Source organism: Dendroctonus ponderosae, unplaced genomic scaffold (assembly GCF_020466585.1).
Source record: "Dendroctonus ponderosae isolate FM_Combo_2020 unplaced genomic scaffold, Dpon_F_20191213v2 Dpon_F_20191213_1, whole genome shotgun sequence".
NCBI lineage: Eukaryota > Metazoa > Arthropoda > Insecta > Coleoptera > Curculionidae > Dendroctonus > Dendroctonus ponderosae.
The window spans coordinates 34,619,959-34,644,126 of NW_026017110.1; the positions used below are offsets into that span (position 1 = coordinate 34,619,959).

A 24,168-nucleotide genomic window follows, 5' to 3' on the forward strand; every position below is an offset into this window, starting at 1 on the left:
CCAATTCCTAATCAAGAAGCCACCACCATAGCAGATGTGCTCTTCCAAAACTGGGTGTGTAATTTTGGCTGTCCTAGAGAGATCCATTCGGACCAAGTTTTTCAAGAAATGTGTAAGCTGTTGGGAATTAACAAAACAAGAACAACACCTCTGCGCCCAGAATCTGATGGCATGGTAGAGCGATTTAACAGAACCATAGATTTGAATTATCTGAGAATTATGGTCAACAATAAGCAGGATAATTGGGATACGCAACTTGCTCCATTCTTATTAGGCTATCGATCAGCAGTCCATGAATCCACTGGCAAAACTCCGGCAGAAATCTTATTTGGCAGAGAATTGCGACTTCCCATTGATCTACTCACAGGAAGACCGGAAGATTTACAAATTGGCGAAGATTATGGACTCAAGCTAGCAGAACAGAAAACTGAAACTTGTACACGATGAGGTCAGAGCAAAATTGAAGATCAAAACTCCTGGGAGGGACCCTATACGATCATCACCAGACTCAACGATGTTACATATCGGATCCAGAAGACCCCTCAGGCAAAATTTAAGTGACAGTGAAGTGACAGCAACGACTGAGTGCAGAAGAGGTTAAATCCCGCGAGTCGTGAGACCGAGTTTTCCGTTTGTTATTGTTATTGCTTGTGAAGTTGACGTTAATTTTGAAGTTAATTTGTTCCTCTTCCTTATTTAAAGTTATACCGAGTTGAATAAAGTGGGAATTTGAAGAAAGAGTTTGATACCCGGCCATCCACGGTACTCCATCTTCTAGAAATTATCGAAAAAATTCAATATTTTTCTCGTACCTTCCAAGTGAGCCCCTATTACCCCTTAAAAGGAATGACGCCAATTTTGAATCACCCTGTATATACTCTTTGCTTAGATCATCTCTTTAGTCTCTCCTCGTTGGTGAGTGATTTTCCCTTCCAGTGGTACATTGAGGTTTAACTACGACACACTGTATCATAATGTTTTTCGCATATCTTCATCTAACATGTTTGAGTGCCAGTAAAACATCGCGCCAAGCAATCAAGGTGGAATTCACTAAGAAACCTCCAGTTTATCAGGCGGTGTTAAAGCTAATCTAAATAACTGTTTAATTATGTTTTGTAGCCGAATATTAAACCATTAATTTTATCTTAAAAGAAAACACATTCCTGGAAGTTGCGCGTCAACATTGTTTCGGTAATGCTATAATCAACTTCCATTATGATTCGGCTAACTGTTTTTTGTGCTAGCGTATCCTAACTAACCTCATCACAACAAACGGATGTAAAACAACGCTTTTTCTTGATTTGACATGATTAATGAGGCCTTTGACGATTTTTGTAAGTTAATTTTTAATTCACTTGATTGTATTCACTTGTAAGCTGTAATTTATTTAAATCGACTTGAATTTCGAAGCATCATTAGGTTCAGGAGAATTTTTGCGTCGATGTCAGCACGGTTTGCTTTGAAAAATTTACAGCAAATTCTCAGTACTTCAACACTAAATCGCTCACTATTATTCCATTTCAGCGGATGACGAAAGTCTTTCGACGTCTCCTCATCTGGAGATCAGTCTGGGCGATGTTAGCACATTTGCTCAAATGCAACCTGATGCTGATCGCCAAAGACTTCTTGGTGAGAGGCCCATTACTGATCCCATTGCTCATGCCATCATTCAGGAACTAGAGCATCAAGAAAGGTAAATTCGATTTGATTAGCCGTAAATAAATGGTTTGAAAGCCACGAACTGTTTAAAAAATGGTCGGAAGACCACCGTTCAGTTTGCTCTCTTGGTAACTGATCAACGTATTTTGAAAATATTAATTTTTCAACGGTTTTTGGACTATTTAAACTTATTTCCCCCAAGAGAAAAATGCAAAGAAGAAAATCTGATGAAAAAACTTGAAAAACTTGTGTGCTTCAATTATACAGCGGAAAAAACTGACAAAGTCTTAAACACTTTTTGCAGTTTCCATCAGGTAACATCGTTTTGCACTGAACCATTCTAATATTTTCATTCTTTTCGATTCTATTATAATCTATTAGTTAACTTTTAAAATACACGGTCATGTTTTTCTGGTGGTCTTTAGGAAGTTTTGAAGAGTACAATTTAAAAATGTGATGACTACGAATGTAAATACCAGTCTAACCGAGTCTTTTGTCATTATGAATTTATGGTAACGGTTATCCAACTCGAGGTTAGGAAAGTAAAACCCTACTATTTGGTATCTGTCAAAGGTAAACGTCATCCGAAGCGTTTTTGTTTTAGTTGATAAATCCCAGGAAGCCAGAAAATTTCAGGACTAGTTAAAATTAAAAAACAATGCAACCGAGATGGCAGGAAATTTGCAATTATTAATTAAACTAAATTGAATTAAAAAATATGAAAAGTACATTTCCAATTAAAATCTTCATACTTGAAAATTTTGCCAAAAATGACAAAATTTCGTGAGTCCAATCTTCGTTTCCACCTGTATCCATTAAATGACTCGTCCCTGTCTCAAGTTACTTAATTTTCAAAAATAATTTGAAATGATTTGAAAGGAAATTTTTTATGACAATCTTTCAAAGTGAAATCATCGGCAATTAATCGCGAAATTTTAAAGAAAATTCTAATTGAGATGCGAAAATGAGTGTATGTTTCCCTATAAAATAGCAGGAGCTTTATACTTGTTTCAAACTCAAAGGACCAAATTGAAAAAAAAAACTTTCCTCATGAGGTAAAAGAAAATTTTTCATGACCATCGTTAAATTTTTAAAATTTATTCAGATCCACATTTCCGAACCAAATAGAGCAAAACTTTCTGAAAAAATCCGCAAAATCAGGCAAATTTGGCAAAATAAGAATTCTGAATATTCGGTCGCAAATTTTCCGAAAAAGCAAATTGCATTTGTGATGCAAAGACAACAAATAACCCCAAAAATTCCCTGAACATCACCACAATCCACAATAATTTTCAACGTGCTCTGAGTCCCCAATACAGCGTATCGGACTGCGATTGATAAATCCCAGTCCAGTTCCACGCTTTACGCTCATATCTGGTGACATTCAATAATTGGTCCAGCTTTAGGGCAATAAATTGACGAAAAGTGCGTAGTGTAATACCGACATAACCAATTCTCGAACAAAGTCTTGCAAGTGGGGGCAATGGGAGATTAGAATCTTCAAATTTTAAAATGTTGCCGAAAATCCTCACTTTTGTTGAGTATACGAGGGTAAAAATGAAAACTACTTAATTTTTTAGGATATATCATTTTGATTTTTCAACATAATCTTCTTTTAGACTAGTACACTTCGTCCAACGATGCTCTAGTTTGTTGATCCCTTCCGAATAATAGGATTTGTCCAAGTCTGTAAAATAGGCATTTGTTTCGGCAATCACCTCCTGGTTTGAATAAAATCTTTTTCCCGCCAGCCATTCCTTCAGATTGGAGAACAAGTAATAGTCCGAGGGAGCCAAATCTGGAGAATACGGGGGATGTGTAACGAGTTGAAACCCTACTTCCATCAATTTTGTCGCCACAACTGCTGATGTGTGAGCTGGTGCGTTATCATGATGGATAGTACTTTTTTTGTGGGCCAATTGTGGACGTTTTTCAGGTGGCTCGGTTTACAAACGGTCTAATAACGATGAATAATATGCGCCTGTAATAGTTTTACCCTTTTCCAAATAATCAATGAAGGTTACTCCTTGCGAATCCCAAAAGACAGTTGCCATAACCTTCCCAGCCGAAGGAACTGCCTTCGCTTTTTGGTGCAGATTCCCCCTTGCCAACCCACTTTTTGGACTGTTCGTTGGTCTCAAGAGTATAGTGGTGTATCCATGTTTTATCCACAGTCACGAATCTACGCTTAAAGTCCGGAGGATTCCGCTGGAACAGTTGCAAACCGTCCATGCAACTCCTCACACGATAACGCTTTTAATCAATTGTGAGCAAACGCGGCACCCATCTTGCGGATAACTTTTTCATGCCGAAATGTTGATGCAAAATATTATGTACCCGTTCATTCGAGATGCCCACAGCACTTGCAATCTCACGCACCTTCACTCTTCTGTCATTCATCACCATGGGCTTTATCAAGTATTTCTGGAGTAGTGCCCGAAACAGGGCGTCCAGAACGTCCCCGTCACATGTGTCGTCCCCGTTAATCAAGTTTCTCTTTAGTCTCCTGAGGCGATTTGCCTTTCATAAAATAATGTTCAATCAACACGCGAAACTCTTTTTCGTCCATATTTTGAAAATCTCTCGACTTTTTCGATTCAAACAAACGCCAAATACAAACAAATAAACCGATCTGCCTGAAACTTGGTGTGTGTTCTTCCAAGAGATGATACTAACTGAAAATAACTTTGATGCGCACCAGTAGTGCCCTCTCTCTGACTTTGCACGGACTTTTCAAACCACCCCCGTATCGTTATTTGCGACCCCGATAGAGCATAGTTTTCTCTAAAAAATTGGGTGAAAATCAACCTGCTGTTTCCTCTCAATCTTGAGTGACAATTAAAAAAAATATATATTTGCCAGTGAATTAGAAACTATTTTGCAATTACAATAACTTGAAAACGTTGGCAAAACTCGAGAAAATTTGTTAGTGGATCTTCGTCTCTCGCTTGCATCAATAGGTCGTGTGGACGTTATTCTTCTAACTCATCTCAGCCTTTAGTCATATACATATTTTAGAAATAAATCCTACAAATGAAGTGAAAGGAGAATCGCAATTACAATGTTAACATTTGAAAATGGTAGCAAAAATCGGGAAAATCTTAAATAAATCCTCTTTAAGACTGCGACTGGAAAACAATTCTTGCGATTAAATATGCTAAGCCGGAAGTTTATTGGACCCAATCGAGAGCAAAAAAATGTTTAAATAAATTTTTCAAACGAAGTGGAAACAATTTGCAATTACATCTATCTTACTTGCCTCAATCTCAAAGGACCAAATTTGAAAAGAAACTCTACATGCGACGAAAGCAAATTTTCCATTATCATCGTTAAATTTGTAAAATTCAGTCACATTCACACTGCAAGACCAAATAAAGCAAAACTTTCTGCAAAAATCTTGCACATCAATCAAATTTGGTAGAATAAGAAATCTGAATTTTCGGGAAGAAAATTGCAAATGTGGCAATTGAAAATCAAAGAAAGCTCTGATTAAATGGACAAAAGTCTCTAGGTCTAAAGAGCTTGTTTGCATATTTCTATTTTGTTGATTTCTTGGCCAATCAAGTGGGCCCATAATTGAAAGTCATTTTATTGGCCGGCAACGACTTTTCACTTGGTTATTGTTCTCATAATAAGTTGGTGCAACTTCAGTAATACTAACATAAATGCCAATACTTTAGTTCTGTTGTTTTGTATTGGTATGTGTAGACCAGAGCACATGACGCAAGAGCCAAATTCTTTGATTATGGCTTTAGAAAAGCGACTAGTTTTCGTTATTCTTCTGCTGAACTTATTCCATAGAACACATTTTTAAAATCTGAAGCACAATGCAAACAAAAAAGTATCCTAACCCCTAATTCACTGTCACTAAGTATCCTAACCCCTAATTCCCTGTCACTTTACCCAGAAAATTATTACAATTTCCCACGGGCTCTAAGCCCGCAATAAATCGTACGATTTATCGATCGCAGCTTGATTCCACGCTTTACGCTCATGTATGGTGAGCTTCAATAATTCGTCCAGTTTTTGAGCAATAACTTAGTGAATTTTTAGGAGTTGGCGCAGTGTTGCGCAATTAGCTTGGTGCGCTACCTCAACGTACTGGCGCAGTAACTTAGTTCAGTTGCTGGGTAAACGTTATTTCTGAAAAATGAGGTGACTTTTTTTAGGAGACAGTGGTAGAACGGTACTCGGTAAGGAAGATTGCAATATTGCAAATTTGAAAATGTCAAAAATTATCACATTTGTTGAGTAGATCATTATTTGCAAGATTCCGATGGAGAATAGTTGTCTCTAGAAAAATGGGGTGAAAATCAAACCCGCGTTTCATCTCAATTGGTGACAAATAAAAAAATCCCAATGAGTTAGAAGAAAATTTGCAATTACATTTTGCAAAGTTGAAAATTAGGAAGAATCGAAAAAATTCTTGATTAAATCATCTTTAAGACTCTTTAAATCATCATCTGTTGAGTAAATCATTATTTGCAAGATTCCGATAGAGCATAGTTTTCTCTAGAAAAATGGGGTGAAAATTAAACCGCTGTTTCGTATCAAACTTTGGTGACAAATAAAAAAAATGCCAATGAGTTAGAAGAAAATTTGCAATTACAATTTTCAAAGTTGAAAATGGTAGCAAAAACCGAAAAAATTATTAAGTAAATCCTCTTTAAGACTGTGTTTAGAGAAAAATTCTTGCGATTAAGATGCTAAGCAGGACTAGGTCTCAATCAGGTGTAAAACATTTTCTTAAATGATTTTTGCAAACGAAAAGGAAATAAATTGCAATTGCATCCGTCATACTTGAAACTGTTAAAAAATCGTTATTTGCAAGCCCGATACAGCATAGTTTTATCTATAAAACAATGTGAGCATCAGCCAGCTTTTTCATCTCAATCAGGGCAAGTTAAAAAAATCGTTGCAAATGTGTTGGGAGCAAATTTGCAATTATAATTTTCGCATCTGCATATACCATCTTAAAACTCCATCATTTCGTTCTGTTCCTTTATTACAATTTCATTGAATTATGTATTATTCAATCAAGGTTTAGCGTGTCGGGGACAATAGAGCATGGCGACTTACCCTAGTTCAACATCCTGGCTGTCGCGTTCGAAGTCAAGAATCGTTTCGATTTTATTATCCCCTGAAAGTTGACCCGGTTTCATCGTTCGGTTCGGTCACGTCTCGTCTTGGCCGATTTATTCGACTTTCCATACGAGAATGGGTGATGTGGTAGTTGAGAACAACTATGTTCCGGAAAAGCGGTCTTTGAACGTTCCTTTTAAAAATGCGTTCTATATCTGGATGAGAAAGGCCAAGTGAGTTCAACCGATACTTTACACTGTATTATTGACAATCGTTTAGGAAATGTGGAAGGTTGCTATTGAAATTGACGGCGAAGCACGTAATTTTAGACTTATCAGACATATTTTTTTTTGTCGTAATCAGTTAAATACGAGTTCTAGGGATTTAAATATTTTTTGGTATTAGCATATAATGTAATAAAAATCCAATCATCTTTAATAGTGATTAAACTGATAAAAATTACAGTTTTTGGCCATAACTATTATCGTATTGGCCGTTGCTTTTCGAGTAAAGAAAAATATTGATAATGATAAAAAAGGCCGTAAAATCGAAACAAGATCAACGCTTTTTAGTACCTCGGTGGGTACTTATTTAATTTTTATACAGGGTGGTCCTCAACTAATGTCGAAAAGTTTACTGACATATTGTTCAGGCCAAAATATTGCGTTGCAGACAATTTTGTCTTATTGGAAAGTTAATAGGTTCCTAGATACAGGGTGTCAAAGTGTAAAATAAAATTTCGTATTGTTTCCTATTATCTACCTTCATCAGAACTTTTTTGGGTTTTAATATATCGCTTTTTTGTCAACAATATCGTATTCGCCAATAGTTCCACAACAAAAAAGGTGTACTTGATCCAAGTCGATATCTGTCATCGTTTTCGAGATATTTCACATTGAAACATCTAGTGATTTTTTGAACTAATTGGATCTCTAAATAAAAGAAATGTTCTGAGCAAATTGTCTATTAAACAAAACTTAACCAACATTAGACAGTATTTATTTGGGCACGTTGAGAACTGCTTTAAACTACTTTTTGAACCCAGAAAAACATGTGAAAATTAGTATTTCACAATAATTGTTCGAAATGATATCCACTGACTTACATACACATACATACTGACATACTGAATACATTTCCTAACCCTTCTAGTAAATGATTGTCGTATTGAAAAAAAAACGTTTTTGCCTCAGAAGACTTCTGCAGCATTTAAAATTGTCTGTAACAATTCTTCCCTGTTGTTAATGGGATTGTCATCAACTAGGGATTTCATAAAACCCCAAAAACAGAAATCCATTCGGTTAAAATCAGGGCTTCTGGCAGGCCACGGTATTGGGCCTCCACGTGCTATCCAGTGATTCGGAAATTGTTCATCAAGATAGTTGAACACCAAAATGAGCGAAAGCGCCATCTTGCATGATGCAAAGATTTTGTCGAACCGATAGTCATCTAGATAATTTCCTAATTCGTTCTGAAGAAAATCTAAGTATAACTGACTAGTCAAATTTCCACGAAATTCATGTGGACTTATTAGATAATTCCCTAGGATTCCGTACCGATTTAATTTTGAATTCATGCCTGAAATGGCGATGTGAAACGGCATGTGGATTTTGAGTCTCCCAATGAGGTTTATTTTTGTAGTTGAAGACCTCTCTACGGGTTAAAGTCGCTTCGTCAGTAAACAGAACATTTTTTTTAAATCCAGGATTACGTGTTTCCTGTTCACGCATGAAGAAAGCAAGACGACGCAGCATGACGAAAGAAGACTGGGGAGAAATGAAAGGGATGAAACTTATCTTTCTTTAAGGTTTTGAGGGTGCTTGTTTTGCTCATACGCGTAGTTCTTGCTACTTGTCTACTGCTAATTTCTGGATTATCAAGCACTTGAGTTAAAACTTCTTTTTGTCGACGGAAATGGCACGCCTTTGGCCTGCTATGTCCCGCTTAGGACGAAAACTACCAGTTTCTCGAAGCCGTTGAGACAGATTGTGGAATAGTTTTTGATTTGGTTGCCGTCTGTCAGGATATAACTCTAAATATCGGCGATGCGCTCTACTTCCAACATAATTTTCTTACGCATAAACACATACCATATCGCACATTTCTTCATTCGAAAATAAGTTATGTCGGGGCATTTGTAATAAAATCAATGTAAGAGTAAAACTTAAATAATTTTTTTCACACTTAACTAACACCAAACTGACCGTAAGATAATTGTTGTCCAAGGCCCACTTCATAAATGTCAATCTACGACAAAAGGGATCTAATTTGAGATGGTTCAAAACATCACTAGGTTTTTCATTGTGAAACATGTATGTCGAAAACGGTGAAAGATAGCGACTTCAACCAAGGACACATTTTTTGTTGCAAACCTATTGGAGAACCCCATATTGGTAACAAAAACGCGATATGGTAAACCCCAAAAAAGTTCTCATGTTTTAAATGGCTCCAAACTGTAGCAGCTAGCGCCCTATAGGAACTACAAAGTGGATAATAGGAAATGTGGATTTGCCGATCTAAAAAACCCCCAATCACAAATTCTTGTAGTACTAGAAAAACTGGTTAAAAATCTATTAAGAAAAAAACGGTATCTCGGAATCTAGTGACTTTCGGATAAGGCTAATTTGCCTGAAACGCAATTTTTTTGACCAAACAATATGCCAGTGAATTTTTCGACATTAGTTGAGGACCACCCTGTATTTCTAAGGGAATTTTTAAGTTTAGCAATACGTTTTAAACAAGTTACTTATAATGAGTAGTTTATGCAGACGAAGTAACAAAACATCGAAACATTTATACATTTAAATCCGGGTTTTGATATGGTAATATTTGTCGTACAGAAAATTCAATTCCTCCATCAAACTTATTTTTGGTGTACTGAGCTCCTGACTAATCAACGGGTTCGTCGATGTTATTTATTGTTTCTGCAAATTCCAATTTTCTTTTTGCATGCTTTACTTTTTCTTTTTCCGCTGAACGTTGTAAAATCAGCGTTTTCAATTTTCTTATTTTGCTTGTTTGTTGCGATTTCTAGTTCTGCAGTGATCGAGTTAAACAGACCCGTTTCCATTGTTTCTGGAAAATTTATTCAGTTCTCTTTTGCTATAGAGTTAATTGTTCTTCTCTTCTGTGTTTCAAAATCTGTCCTCATGTCTATTGTGGGCAATTCTTAATAACACTGCTTTTTCCCTAAGAGTTTCTTCTTATTCTTTGTAAAGCTCTTTTGGTCTGTTTATTTCGCCTGGCCAATGTTGTTGATTCTCCTGTGATATGGATGTCCAACTATCCCTCCATCTTTTCGGTGGTCTTCCAATGGGTCTTTTACCAGCTGGATTTCCATTCGAGACAATCTTGGCTATTTTTTCGGGTCCATTCTTTCTACATGGTCCCGCCAGCATCTTCTGCGCTTTCGTCCCCGTCTGACTACATTCTCCACCTTGCAGGTCTGTCTTATTGTTGCGCTCCTCACTCTATCCCGTATTGTTTTTCTAGTGCTATGATCAAAGGCAGGATGTTTTTGTCTGCTTTATCGATTATCAAAAAGCTTTTCATAACGTAAAGCACGGGCCGCTGCTGGAGAGATTACAGGAGATCGGTTTAGATGATAAAGATGTTAGAGTAATAAAGGAATTGTATTGGCAACAGAGGGCAGAGGTCCGTATTAATGGCCAGCTATCAACGGAGACCTTTGGTATTTCGAAGGGAGTGCGTCAGGGATGTGTACTGTCACCCATTCTATTTAACATTTATGTGGAAAAAATCTTCCAACTAGCATTAGAAAATGAAACCCGAGGTATCAAAGTCAATGGCGTCCCAATAAGCAATATCCGCTACGCAGATGATACCGCTATCCTGGCTAATAACCTTGAAGACCTTCAGTCAATACTAAATCAAATCAACGAATGAGGTGAAAAGTTCGGACTACATATAAATATTACCAAAACAAAAATTATGGTGATTAGCAGAAATCAGCATATTACCACTCTCAACATCAACGGCGAAAATATTGAACGTGTCGCCAAATGTACCTATCTTATTTAAATCAAAAGTGGGAATGTGATGAAGAAGTGAAGGGAAGAATTGGTCGCGCGAAAATAACCTTCTTTAAACTTAAGATTATACTTCTTCACAGAAATATGCCACTCAACACTCGAATACGTGTAGTACAATGTTATGTATGGCCTATTGTTTTGTACGGTGTCGAAACTTGGTCACTTAAAGCCACAACGATAAATCGAATCGAAGCTTTTGAGTTGTGGACACTCCGCCGATTGCTTCGTATTCCCTGGACAGCACACACAACTAATAATGAAGTTCTACGAAGAGCTGGAATAGAGAGGCAACTAATGGACACGGTAAAAAAAAACGTAGTGTCATATCTGGGACATATACTGAGAGGACCCCCCCTACTCCATACCAAAGCTAGTATTGCATGGAAAAATCGAAGGTAGAAGGGGGCCAGGTCGAAAACAACATCCTTAGCTCCGCAATTGGGATATACCGGACGCCGCAACAATTTTTAGACAGGCTGAGGAGGGCACCCTAGCTATTCTGTGACCATGAAAAGGACAAATTGTCGCCGACGTGCAGCATAGCACATGGCGCCCGAAGGAGAAGAATCGGTTTGTTGCGGCTTGAAATATCCGCTCCAAGGTGTCTGAAAGTTGTGACTTTCCCGACAATTTTATTCCCGTTGGTTTGGCAAATGTCATATATTTGGTCTTGGATTGTGAAGTTGTCTTTGCAAATTGTCTAAGAGTTTAATGATTGGAATTTGTACATTTCTTTATCAGAAAGCACAGGTGGTGTGGTCATGCACGCATCCGCTTACCACGCCTGAGGTCCCGGGTTCGATCGCCGCCCAAGACTTCGTGGAAAGCAATGGCAAACTACCACGAGTATTCTGCACAGGAAAACCTCTCAACTAGTGCCGTTCAGAACCGGCGATAAACTGTATGTCCCGTATAATTGTGGATAGTACGTACCAAGAGTATTCGCGAGAGGTCGTCTACGCTCTCGGAGAGAGTATGGCACTGGCATAAGAATATTTGTTGAACAAGAAAACATATTCCTGCCTTTAAATCATTGTTAGTGTCTGAACTTCTGAATGATCAACGTGTTCATGGGTGTTATTTATTGGGTCTTGGAATTCTATATTTTTGCTGCATTTACAATTTTCCTTGTTCTACTTCTGTGTTAAGCGAGTTTAGCAAAGGCGTATCTGCATCTTTCTCATCTTTATATAAAATTTCGTCAGCAGTAAAACGCACAAATTCTTTGCAGCATGTATTTTCAACATCAAACTTTAAAAAATTGTTATCCTTTTTTTCTAGCTGATTATTCCACGCGCTTTGGTAGTTACCAGTTCTTCGGTTGTTTTTCTTCAATTTTTGTATTTTTTTCTTCCAGTTAATTATTTTTCGTTTATACAAATGAAGTGACAGGACCTAAAACAATTCATACATATAACTTTATTGGTTTTCCAAATTATAATTTTCTTGTTGCATGCTTTATTTTTTATTTTTCTGCTGATGGATGTAAAACCAGAATTTTCAAGTTTCTTGTTTTGTTTGTTTGGGTCGGTTTCTACTTCTCTGTCACGCCAGTTTAGCAAATGCGTTTGTCATCGTTGTGTAAAATTTCGCCAACAGTAAAACATGCAATATCAAACTCTAGTAATTTTTATGCTTTTTTTCTCTAGCTATGTGTTTTTGCTTATTTTGAAGCGCCTCTCTCTCTGGTGCATTCTCCAGTTATATTTCCTTCTTTATGCCGTCCATCGCTTCAAGTTAATTATTTTCTTTTATAGAAATTAAGTGACGTGACCGAAAATAATTTATACATTCAAATTCCGGCGTCTGCGTCTCCATTTGTCTGGTGAATTTATTCAGTTCTTTTTCTCTTTCGCTCGCATCAAAACGATAAAGATGGAAGGGACTTTTGCACATGCAGTGTTCTCGATCAGCTACTCCTTTCCCATCCGGCTCGAAGGACCAATGTTTGGATTCATAGAAAACCGTTTGTTTTCTTTATTTGTTTGGGTGTGGTTCAAAAATCACAAACAGTATCAACAAGTGTATTTGTCTATTGGCGAGTTTAAAAGTCCAGACCCCCTGGTGGTTAAAATAATAACTACACGTTAACTAGTAATTTTGCACTTGCTTTGTTGACATAGGTGTTTGTAATTTGTTTTGTTCTAATCAACTTTAGCAAGATTTTAAAGATATAGAAAAAGATCGAAAAGTGTGTAAGTATTGTTTTATGTTATAAATGTCATCAACTCCAATAAATAAACTCCAATAAGTCTGACAAGTATCAACTGTCACTCGACAACGAGTAATTTGACTTTTCGTAGCGCCACCATCGGTAGTTGAAATCGCCAATATTACTGTTATACTGGACAAGACAAGTGAAAATTGACAAGTGGACTGTAAGTTATGACTTCTTCTTCCTTTTCACTTCTGACTTGCGCTGTTGACAGTTGGAACAGAGGGCCCAACAATTTTGTTTGTTTGGTTTGCTTTCTACTTCTGGAGTGAGCGAGTTGGCACTTCTGTATATTTCTGACCTTTGATATAAAATTCCGTCCACAGTAAAACACGAAAAATATTTGCAGCGTGCAAAGTTTGTTTTGCAAAGGCATCATTATTCTGGTAAGTTTATTCAATTCTATTTCTCTTCCTGTTTTTCTTTCTTCTGGTTCATTATTCTTCTCTTCTGTATTTCAAAATCTGTCATCATTTCTATTGTGGGCAATTCTTTATACTACTGCTCTGATAAGCGTTCAACTAAGTAAGAAACATGTTTTGGTTTGAATCTATCGCTATTTATTTCTATTTGCAACTACCCGATTTTGAAAACTTTGATTTCATCCTTTACTTACTACAAGACTTTCTAAATTAATTAAACCGATAGCGATTACGTGAGATCTAAAGGACTGAAATTTAAGAGATTACAGTGCCAGTTCAGACTAGTACTGGTAGAAACCTGTGATAAGTAATATAAGAAAATTTTCTAAAGAATTATAATTATAAATTTAGAAAAAGATGTTGAAATAACTTTTTTGAACATCAGCTTCAACGTGTAAATGAAACGTTTCCTATTTGTAAATACTCGATTGAATTGTGACCTTTTTTGGGGATTATTTTTTATGAGTACATTAAGGACTTGCTTACGAGCTAAAAGTTCTCTTGTACACATTATCAATGACTCACTCTGTATTGATGCGAAAGAATACAACATTAAATAGGAAAATCAATAGCAAATGGCTGCGAATACAAAAGGGATCGGAAAGTAAAGGCAAGGTCGCACGTGAACAAACCCGTTCTTTAAATACGCTTTATGCCTGCATTTTTTTTTTGGGGTCAATTTCAAATGTCACTCGTGGTGGGGTGAAAATAGAATCGGCTCTATTGACTGGTGCATACAAAATTAATAATAACTTATAGTACGGACCCAGTTTTAATATAATATTTATATATAATAAAGTCGAAGTTTCGCCGCTGCTTGAAGTTGACTCCCGAGGTGAGTCGAGGGTGTCATGCACGCAGTGGCGAGCCTTGGACATTCGTCTGATAGCTTTGTTTTAGGACTTAATTTGTACAGAAGGTTTAAATAGGGTCATGTTTTCGTTGTCAAAGTTAAAGAAGAAAATTATTTTCCGTTATAAGGAGCTTTAATCGTCAATTCGTTAGTTTAATTTGGCAGAAAATGTGGCTGTAAAGGAAGATTTAAGGTAATGCTGAATATCAATGTGAAAATTGCATTTCCCGCTATTAAAATATGCATAAAATTATTGATCTGCTGAACAGTAATGGCATCCATTTTGAATCACTCTATAAATTTAAAATGTCATACTCTTAATCTCTAACGTGTGGAATTACGGAAAACTACGCAACATTTCGTTTAATCTTCAGCTTCAACCATTTATTAGTGCAATATAAACGTAACACCAATAAAACTGTATTAGCAAGTGTTAAATTATTTTTCTATGTGGCGCACATGTGTATGCTCTGTTTAAGACGATAATTATAAAAGTATTAATTTGCGTAATACCTAAGATAAGTCAGAATTATAGTAGTTGCATATTTCGTATTGAACGCATTTTGCGGCTGGTTTCTTTAAAAAAATTAAATTTGAAAATATATGATTCATAACGATTTGAGCAATCAGCCAGTTTGGGGTTGGAAAAAAAATCTTCAAAATTTCAGTATTACTTGTACCTATTAGTTAAATTAGTGACGTGATGCCTCTGGGACTGTTTAGGGAGGTCATTTTCTGTAAAAGATATTCACATGAAACTGAGGTATTTGCAAAAACTAAAAAGAAAATTAGGCAACAATGTTTTCATTCATTTAATGTAACTGAAATAACTGTTGCTTTGTACGTTTATCAACAAGTGCACAACAGCTGAACCTCAGGACGAGACTTCAGAGAAATAATTAATTAGCTCATTTTGGTGATCGATCTGTAAATTAATCAGAAAATTTTCTGTCTCTTTAATAGAGCATTTCACTCTTATGTAACCATAAATTATCACAGAAGCGCAATCCTATGCAAGCAAAAAGTTTACAGGCAGTCTGACAGTTATTCAGAATCTGGTGCATCAGAATATTCACATGAAATTGTCGTTTTCTGTGCAATGAGAATGTAAAACTATAACCGTATGTACAATTTTTCTAAAGTTTCTACAGTTCCAATTCAACGCGTGTTTTCACGGGAACTGAAAAATATTTTTTATGGGCACGTTAGTGGTTGTTACTCTGTGTCACTCTTTTGTTCCAGCAACCGAAATCGTTTTGGAAATAGTTTAGTAATTTTTCCATTCTTGAGAGCACCAACAGGACTTAATTTAGTCGCAATAAACAACAGTTTAGTGTGCGTAAAAGTCGTATAGATGATTAACTGTTTAGAGTATTTAAAAAAAGTAATTTTTGCGAATGCTCCACGCTGATATCTGATTGATATGGGATATGTGTTTTTAAGCACAAACTGACCAAAAACACGACATTTTATGTTTCAAAACCGCTAAACAACCTGATTTTATAAAATAAAATAAGTACTAAGCAAAAAATGGAAATTTTCTTGTTGGGCAAATGTTTCTTGTTAAAAAATAATTTTTATTGTTTTAAATTTACACCAACATTTATTTTTATTTAATCCATCTTGAAAAGATTACTAATAAAAAAAAAACTTTTTTGGTTGTAGGAATCAAGCATTTTTTCACAAAAACACTGAAAACACTTACTTTACGATTTTTTACATCTAACCGAAAAAAAGCGAGTTTTTATATTGGCTCCTTCCATTCATTATCACACGTAACACCCCTAAGACCACTCACTTTATAAAAAACAGTTAATAACCAAATAAAGCGAGGTTTACATGTCATGTAATGTTTTTTGGAAAAATAAGTTTTAATTTTTTTACATTTAAACTATTTTTAATTTTATTTAAACTATTAAAAAAAATATAGTGAAAAAAGTGAAACTTTACTGTTGGAATAAAGCGTTTTTCTTAGAAACACTACTGAAAATACTGACAAAAAGGCGAGTTTTATGTTGGAAAGACACATATTCACAAGAAACACCACTACGAACACTGGATTTATAAACCAATTACTAACCAAGTAAACCAATTTTTACTAGTTTATTTTAAAGAAAATAACCAAGGAAGCGGATCTGTTATGAAATGTGCTTCTCCGACGAAGCACATTTCTCAAGAAAGAGTACTAAGAACACTGGCCTTATATTAAAAAACACTTACTGACCAAATGAAGCTAAGTTTTCATTTGTGACATGTTTTTTAGAAAACTGCATTACATTTAACTGTATTTTATTTTTATTTAGGTAATAAAAAAGTGAACCTTTTCTGTTGGAATGAAGCATTTTTTCCAAGAAACATTAGTTAAAACACTGACTTTATTTTCAAAACTCCTAACCAAAACAGGCGAGTTTTATGTTGGAAAGATACATTTTCTCAAGAAACACCACTTCGAACACTGACTATAAAAAAGCAATTACTAACCAAATAAAGTAAATTTTACTTGATTTGTGACGTTTCTTGAAAATGGCGATTTTAATTTTTTAAATTTTAACTTTTATTTTAACTATTTTTCAAAAATAATTCATAAAGCGTAGCGTTTAAGTTGCAAAAAACAATTTTGGCTAGAAACACCACTGAAAAACTGACTTTATTTTTGAAAAAATGACCAAAAAAAGCGAAGTTTATGTCGGAAATCACATTCCTCAATTACACTGATTGTATATTAAAAAACATTTACTGACCAAATGAAGCAAAGTTTTCATGGGTGATGTTATTGGGCAAAATTAGTTTTCATTTTTAAGTTTAAACTATCATTTATTTAAATAGAATCTATGTTTTAAAAAGATATAGAAAAAATGGTAAGCTTTTCTGTAGGAATAAAGCGTTTTTCTTAGAAACGCTACCGAAAACTCTGATTTTATTTTAAAAACTTTTAACTAAGAAAGGACAGTTTTATGTTCGAAAGGCACATTTTCACCAGAAACACCACTACAAACACTGACATTATAAAAAGCTCTTGATAACCAAATGAAGCAAATTTTTCATGTTATGATGTTGTTTTTTGAAAATTTGAGTGTATTTTTAAACTTAAACTATATTTTATTTTTATTTAAACCGTCTTTCAAAAATGTTTAATAAAGCGAATTTTTGAAGTTGGAATAAAGATTTTTTCCGAAAAACCCCTGAAAACACTGACTAAATCCAATCAATTCGATTCCAATGGCATTTTCACAAGAAATGCCTCTAAGAACACTGACTTTATTAAAAAGCAATTACAAATCAAATAATGCGAAGTTTTCATGTTGCGTGATGTTTTTTGGAAAAAATAGTTGTTATTTTTCACGTTTAAACTGTTTTATTTTTATGTAAACTTTCGTTGAAAAAAAATTTATATTTAAAAAAGCAAAGCTTTTCTGTTAGAATAAAGCGATTTTCTTAAAAACGCTATTGAAAACACTGACTTTTTTAAAACTTCTGACCAAAAAGATGAGTTGTATGTTGGAAATACACATTTTCACAAGAAAATTAACTAATATTACTAAAGAGAAGAATTTCGTCGGTATCATCCGAATAAGACATCATAGAAGACGCAAATTTCGAGGTTTTCTAACCTCAGACACCCCCAGGACCGGTTTCGAGCCTAATCCCTCTCATCAGCTGGGTTTAGCCTGAAATTAGCGATTAATATTAATTGTAAATACTTTCCTGACTGTGTTTCAATTCCAAATCAAAATTAATTTTCTGGGTTTCAGTCATTTATTGTCTTTATTTATCAATTAAAATACGTTTCGGTGTATTTTTCCACCATCATCAGTTTTTACGTGTAGCGTTGTTGCTGCTTTAAGCCTTAAGCCTAAAATGTATGCCAAGGCTTAAAGCAGCAACAACGCTACACGTAAAAACTGATATAACTTAAATGGTGTCCAAGAATAGAGCTGTGATTCGAGGAAAAAAACATTCAAATCGGATAACTGACTGGGAACATATTTGGTCAAAAGTTAGAAAATTTTTAAGCTATACATAAAATTTTCGGCGCAGTAATAAGGAACAAAGAACAATAGAAATAATTATTAACGGCAAATTTAAACATATAATTAAGTCAAGAAACATAAAGAATAAAAATCTCAAATGTTCTTGGTCTTTTTTATACTCGATTTTATTTTCTTAGGGTTGGTCGTTTGTTTTGTTTTTTGACTGAATCGTTTTATAGTAATGACTTGTAATGACCCTTATTGCTCTTTATGTCTTGTTCCCCTTAGACAATATTGCTTTGTTCGTTGTCCCTTATACTTGATTTTACTTTTGTGTTGGTTTTCCTTTTGTTTTATATTAACAGCTGAATAACTGTTTTGTTTTAAGGGCGTTGAAATAATTTTTACCATTTTTAAGAGCGAAACTGCTCCGGTTTTCTTTTAGAACCCTGATTATGGCTTAAATATAGCCGAAACGTTAACCCAAGAATGATGGTATTTTAATTTTCTGCCAGTATCTATTGAGGGATAAACCCAAGCAGTTAAAGCCGCATCTTTTACCGGTTTAATATTATGGGTCTTTCGAAATACCTCTAGTTTTTGGCGTGAAATGGATGCTGGCTGCACAATCTGGGATTTAAAATGCTTCGCTTCCAATCCATAGACTGCTAAAGATTACCAACACATTAACAAGATTATTTATTTTTGTTTGCAGTCTTATTTATTATAGAAATAAAGGCACATGGCCTTAAAGGAATGAATGAATATTAGTTTTTTCCATATCTGCGTCCGTTTAATGAAAAATTGCGATTGTTCTTAGGAAGTTCATTCTACTTTTGGGGAAAAGTATTTTTCAAGTAATGTTACTCATTAGGCATATCAACCGCCAGAGGCTTATTAAATAAATAAAAAAAATTCGTATTTAATTTAATAAGGGCCAACAGTAAACCATATGTGTGGTTTGGAATATGAAATCCATCATATTTTGTAAATTTTATCAATCTTATCAAAAAAAATTGATAGGAAAAAAATGAAGCTTTTCTGTCAGAATAAAGCGTTTTGCTAAGAAACACTACTGAAAACACTGACTATATTTTAAAACCTCCTAACCGAAAAAGGCAACTTTTATGTTGGAAAGACACATTTTCACAAGAAATACCACTACGAACACTGACATAAAAAGCAGTTACTAACCAAGTAAAGCACATTTTTCTTGTTTTGTGAAGGTTTTTGAAAATTAGAGTTTTTATTTTTTAAATTTAATTAATTTAATTTATTTTTATTTAAACTACCTCAAAACTAATTAATAAAGCGAAGCGTTCAAGTTGGAATTAAGATTTTTTCCGAGAAACACCACTGAAATCAGTGACTTAATTTTTATTCAAATTATCGAAAAAAGTGGGGTTTTTATGTCGGAAAAGCACATTTCTCAAGAAACAGTACTAATAACACTGACTTTAGGAGGGTCGTTCGATAAGCACTTAGTCTCTCCGCTAGACGGCGTCACTATCGCAACAAAAATTTACTATCGTGTAGTACATTCTTGTAGACGGCTTCTGTTAAGCTTTCAGTCGAATCTGAGTAGCAGTTTTGTTTTGCGCACGTGTGGAAGCGGGAGTGTCTGCTGATTTCAGAAAAATGGAAAAGTGGAATATCGTCGGTGATTCGATTCTTGTTTCTGGAAAGAAAATTGCGAAGCGAAATCAAAGAGCGCTTGCATGCGATGTTCCGTGACACTACTCCTTCGATGGCGACTGTCAAAAATAGGTTTAACGAGTTTAAACATGGTCACACATCGGTTTTTGATGACCCACGCCCAGGTTTCTCGAAAAAGACTACTTGCTATAGAGGAAACAATAACAGAATCCGTAATCTCGTATTGGCAGACAGCCGATTGAAGGTGCGTCAGATAGCTGAGACAGTAGGCATCTCAAACGACCGCGTGGCTCAAATACTGCAAGACATTTTGGACACGAAAAAGCTATCTGCGCGATGGGTGCCCTCGTTTGCTCAATCCGGACAACAAGCGAAACCGTGAGACCACTTCAGAGCAGTCTTTGACGCTGTTTAAGCGCAGTCCGAAGAAGTTTCTGCGTTTCCGTCGTTTAGTGACCGTCGACGAAACATGGATCCACTGGTACACACCAGAGACTAGAGGTGTGCTAAACGGTTATTGTTCTGTAACGGGTTACAACATTCCAGTTTCACCTTGGTAATAGGTTTCAAAATGCGGTTCCAAAAGGAACATGTTACTCTAAAAAAATTTTAATGATAATAGTAGAAATAGTGATGATATATAATTATTTCCTTTAGAGTAACTACTTAAAATTACTCCTTAGAAGTAACTACTTAAAGAACAAAAAACTGATAATAAACTAGAGTGATTAAGAAAAAAAAAACGGTCAAAACAATCTTTTATTCGGCAAACGGCTGAAGCTGGTGCGAAATGCGCACAACTGTTTCGGTTTTATGAGACGGTTCCAAAAAAAAACGGTTTAAATTGGCAAACGGCTGCCGCTGGATAGATGGCTCGACGGTGCCCGAAGTGCGGTTTCAGGTTACACGTTTGGAACACTGTTATTTTAGCTTTTACGTTAAATACCGACCACCTACGAATACCTACCAGAGACCAAGGGACCGTCGAAACAGTGGATTTTACCCGGTGAACGTGCTCCGAAGAAGAAGACAATCCTATAGGCCTGAACGGAGATGGCCGCCGTTTGCTGGCGTTTACAAGGTGGATCTACATTGACTACCTGGAGAAGGAAAAACGATCATAGGGCTATACGCTACCGAATTATGGGTCCGATTCGACGTCGAATTGCAGAAAAAAACGGCCTCATTTGGCGAAGAGAAAAGTGCTCTTCCACCATGACAACGCACCGGCTCAATACTCCGCCGTCGCAATGGCCAAATTGGTCTAATTGGGCTACGAACTCCTGCTCCCTCCACTGTATTCTACAGATTTGACCCCGTGCGACTTCTGTTTGTTTCGAAACTTGAAAAAGTCACTCGCCGACACATTCCGAGACATTTCAGTCGAATGAAGAGGTGATCGCCACCACGGAGGCTTGTTTTGCAGACCTCGAGGAAATTAATTTTTCAGACGAGTGAAAGAAGTTGGAGCATCGCTGGGTCAAGTGTATCGAATTAAAAGGAGACCATGTTGAGAAATAAATTGCTACTTTTCCAAAATTTTCGTTTTTTTTAAGACTAAGTACTTACTCGTCCGCCCTTGTATATTAAAAAGACAATTACTGACCAAATAAAGCGAGATTTTCATGTTTGAATTTTTTTCATCAGTTTTTAATTTTTTACATTTAAACTGTTTTTTATTTTTATTTAAACCATCTTTAAAAAAAGTGAAGTTTTTCTTTTGGAATAAAGCGAATTTTTCTAAGAAACACTACTGAAAACACTGACTTTATTTTAAAAGCTCCTAACCAAAAAAGGCGAGTTTTATGTTGGAAAGACACATTTTCACAAGAAACACCACTACGAACACTGACTTTATTAAAAAGCAATTACAAACCAAATTAAGCTATTTTTTCTAGTTTTGTGATGGTTTTTTTGAAAATTAAAGTTTATTTTTAAAATTTAAACTTTATTTTCATTTAAACTCTCAAAAATAATTAATAAATGGTTCAAGTTAGAATAAATAATTTTTTCCGAGAAACACCACTGAACACTGAGTATATTTGAAAAAATTCTAACCAAAAAAGCGAGTTTTTACGTTGGGATGACGCATTTTTACAAGAAATACGACTACGAACACTGCCTTAATAAAAAAACAATTATTAAAATTATTAACCAACATCGCCCAAGTTTTGATATCAAAAAACACATTTTTCTGGGACTTGATATTAAAAAACACTTACTGCCTAAATAAGGCGAATATTTCGTGTTTTGATGTTTTTTCAAAAAATGAGTTTATTTTTACATTTAAACTGTTTTTTATTTTTATTTAAACTATTATTTGAAAAAATATTTCAGTGAAAAAGTGATGTTTTTCTGTTGGAATAAAGCGTTTTTCTAAGGAACACTACTGAAAACACTGACCTTATTTTAAAAACTTCGAACCAAAACGGCGAGTTTTATGTGGGAATGAGACATTTTCACAAGAAACACCACTACCAACACTGACTTTATAAAAAGCAATTACTAACTAAATAAAGCAATATTATGTGATGTTCTTGTGAAAATTTGAGTTTGGTTTATAAATCTTAACTCCCTTTTATTTTTATGTAAACTATTTTTCAAAAATAATTAGTAATTAATAAAGCGAAACGTTCAAGTCGGAATAAATAATTTTTCATAGAAACGCCACTGCAAACAGTGACTGAATTTTTTTTAAATAACCAAAAAATCGAAGTTTGAATGTCGCAAAAGCCCATTTCTCAAGAAACAGTACTAAGAACACTGGTTTTATATTAAAAACACTTACAGACGAAATAAAGCTAAGTTTCCATGTTGTGTGATTTTTAATCAAAAACAGTTTTTACTTTTTAAGTTTAAATGAGCTTTTATTTTTGTCTAAATTATCTATTTGCAAAATCACTAGTCAAAAAAAGAAAAGTTTTGATGTTGGAATAAATCATTTTTTCTAAGAAACACCAGTAAAACTGTGACTTTATTTTTTTTAGTTCTAACCAAAAAAAGAAAGTTTTATGTTGGAAAGTCACATTTTCGCAATAAATACGACTAATACACTGTAAAAAAAGACTACTAATGATGTGCTGATTAACCAAAATCGGCCAAGTTTTGATGCCGGAAGCACATTTTTCCAAGAAACATAACTACAAACTTATTTAAAAAACAAACTCATTTTTTTAATTATTAATAAAAAAAAAACAAAATTTTTGTAAGAAAAACCGCTTGGAACGGCTTTAGTTTTTCATATGTACATAAAATGTCGGTTAAGGTCCTGTCATTCATTTTCAAACGACACGTTTTTTTTTATCCTGGTAATCAAAAAAGCTCAGTTTTTATGCATTTTCCCAAGTAACACCACTAAGAACACTGACTTTATTAAAAAGAAAAACTATTACTAACCAGAAAAGTTAAGCTTTTATGTTGGATATACACTTTTTTACACTGTTAGTAATAAATCTATAATCAAGTTCTGCTGTATTGTAGGTAGGACGCCTTCTTCGAAACTTTATCCAGTTTAAAGTATTTTTTTAAATGCTTCTAAGTTACCGAAAGCAATTCATTCTAAATGCTTAAAGTGAGTGTCCTTTAAGACTAGCTTAACTCCAAGGTTTTTTAGTGCATTTAAATTTGTGTATTAATTTTGTTAAGCATTGATTGTAAGGTAAAAATGTGTCTTTATTCTGTTATCTAAAAAAAAATACTGATGGTAAATTATTTTTTATCCATCAGATGAGTTAAGGTCAATGAAATTTCCAACTCTTTCAACTTATATATTAGTATTTTAAACTTTTCGACTTAAGACTTTGTTTATGGTTTTTCCTGGTACTTCTGGTTTTCTGAAACTTAGTTTCGAGCTGCATTTTTTCAATTTTGCGCGTGTAAGCAGGGAGTAAAAATTGTAGTAGAAATAGGAAACTTTTTGGTAAAAATTAAAATCTGAAATAATTTGTGCAGACTTTACTCTGTTTGGAAATTGCTACGCATAAAATGTTTGTTTTACAAATGCACCTTGGTAGAAGAAATCGTGAAATGAGAATATAAATAAGGAGATCATCATTAGCCGTTCCAGATTAGATGCGTTGTAAAAATCCTGAATTCTCAAGCTCGCCGGTAAACACGCACCAAAATGTGATTTCTTAAAACACTTAATGAGACGTAAACTCATTTACCACTATGATAACGAGTTTAAAAACAGTTTCTTGATTGCGCACAACTCATCACATTTCCCGGCTTTTCTAAATGGCATTTGGCATCGGTTCGG

General features: G+C 34.8%; 2 protein-coding genes across 3 annotated transcripts in view; one reads left to right on the forward strand and one right to left on the reverse strand.

Moving 5' to 3' along the window:
* Positions 1-7,048, reverse strand: part of LOC125505787 (putative nuclease HARBI1) — a 24,721-nt gene extending 17,673 nt beyond the window's left edge. The window contains exon 1 of the mRNA XM_048670302.1: positions 6,739-7,048. Coding sequence (XP_048526259.1) covers positions 6,739-6,821 — 83 coding nt within the window. The 5' untranslated portion in view covers positions 6,822-7,048. The remainder of the gene's footprint in view (positions 1-6,738) is intronic.
* The window catches only part of LOC109541575 (protein GDAP2 homolog), an 82,742-nt gene that overhangs the window by 35,432 nt on the left and 23,142 nt on the right, over positions 1-24,168 (forward strand). For both annotated transcript variants that reach the window (XM_019910455.2, XM_048670286.1), the window contains exon 8: positions 1,525-1,693. In XM_019910455.2, the coding sequence (XP_019766014.1) occupies positions 1,525-1,693 (169 nt within the window). The remainder of the gene's footprint in view (positions 1-1,524; positions 1,694-24,168) is intronic.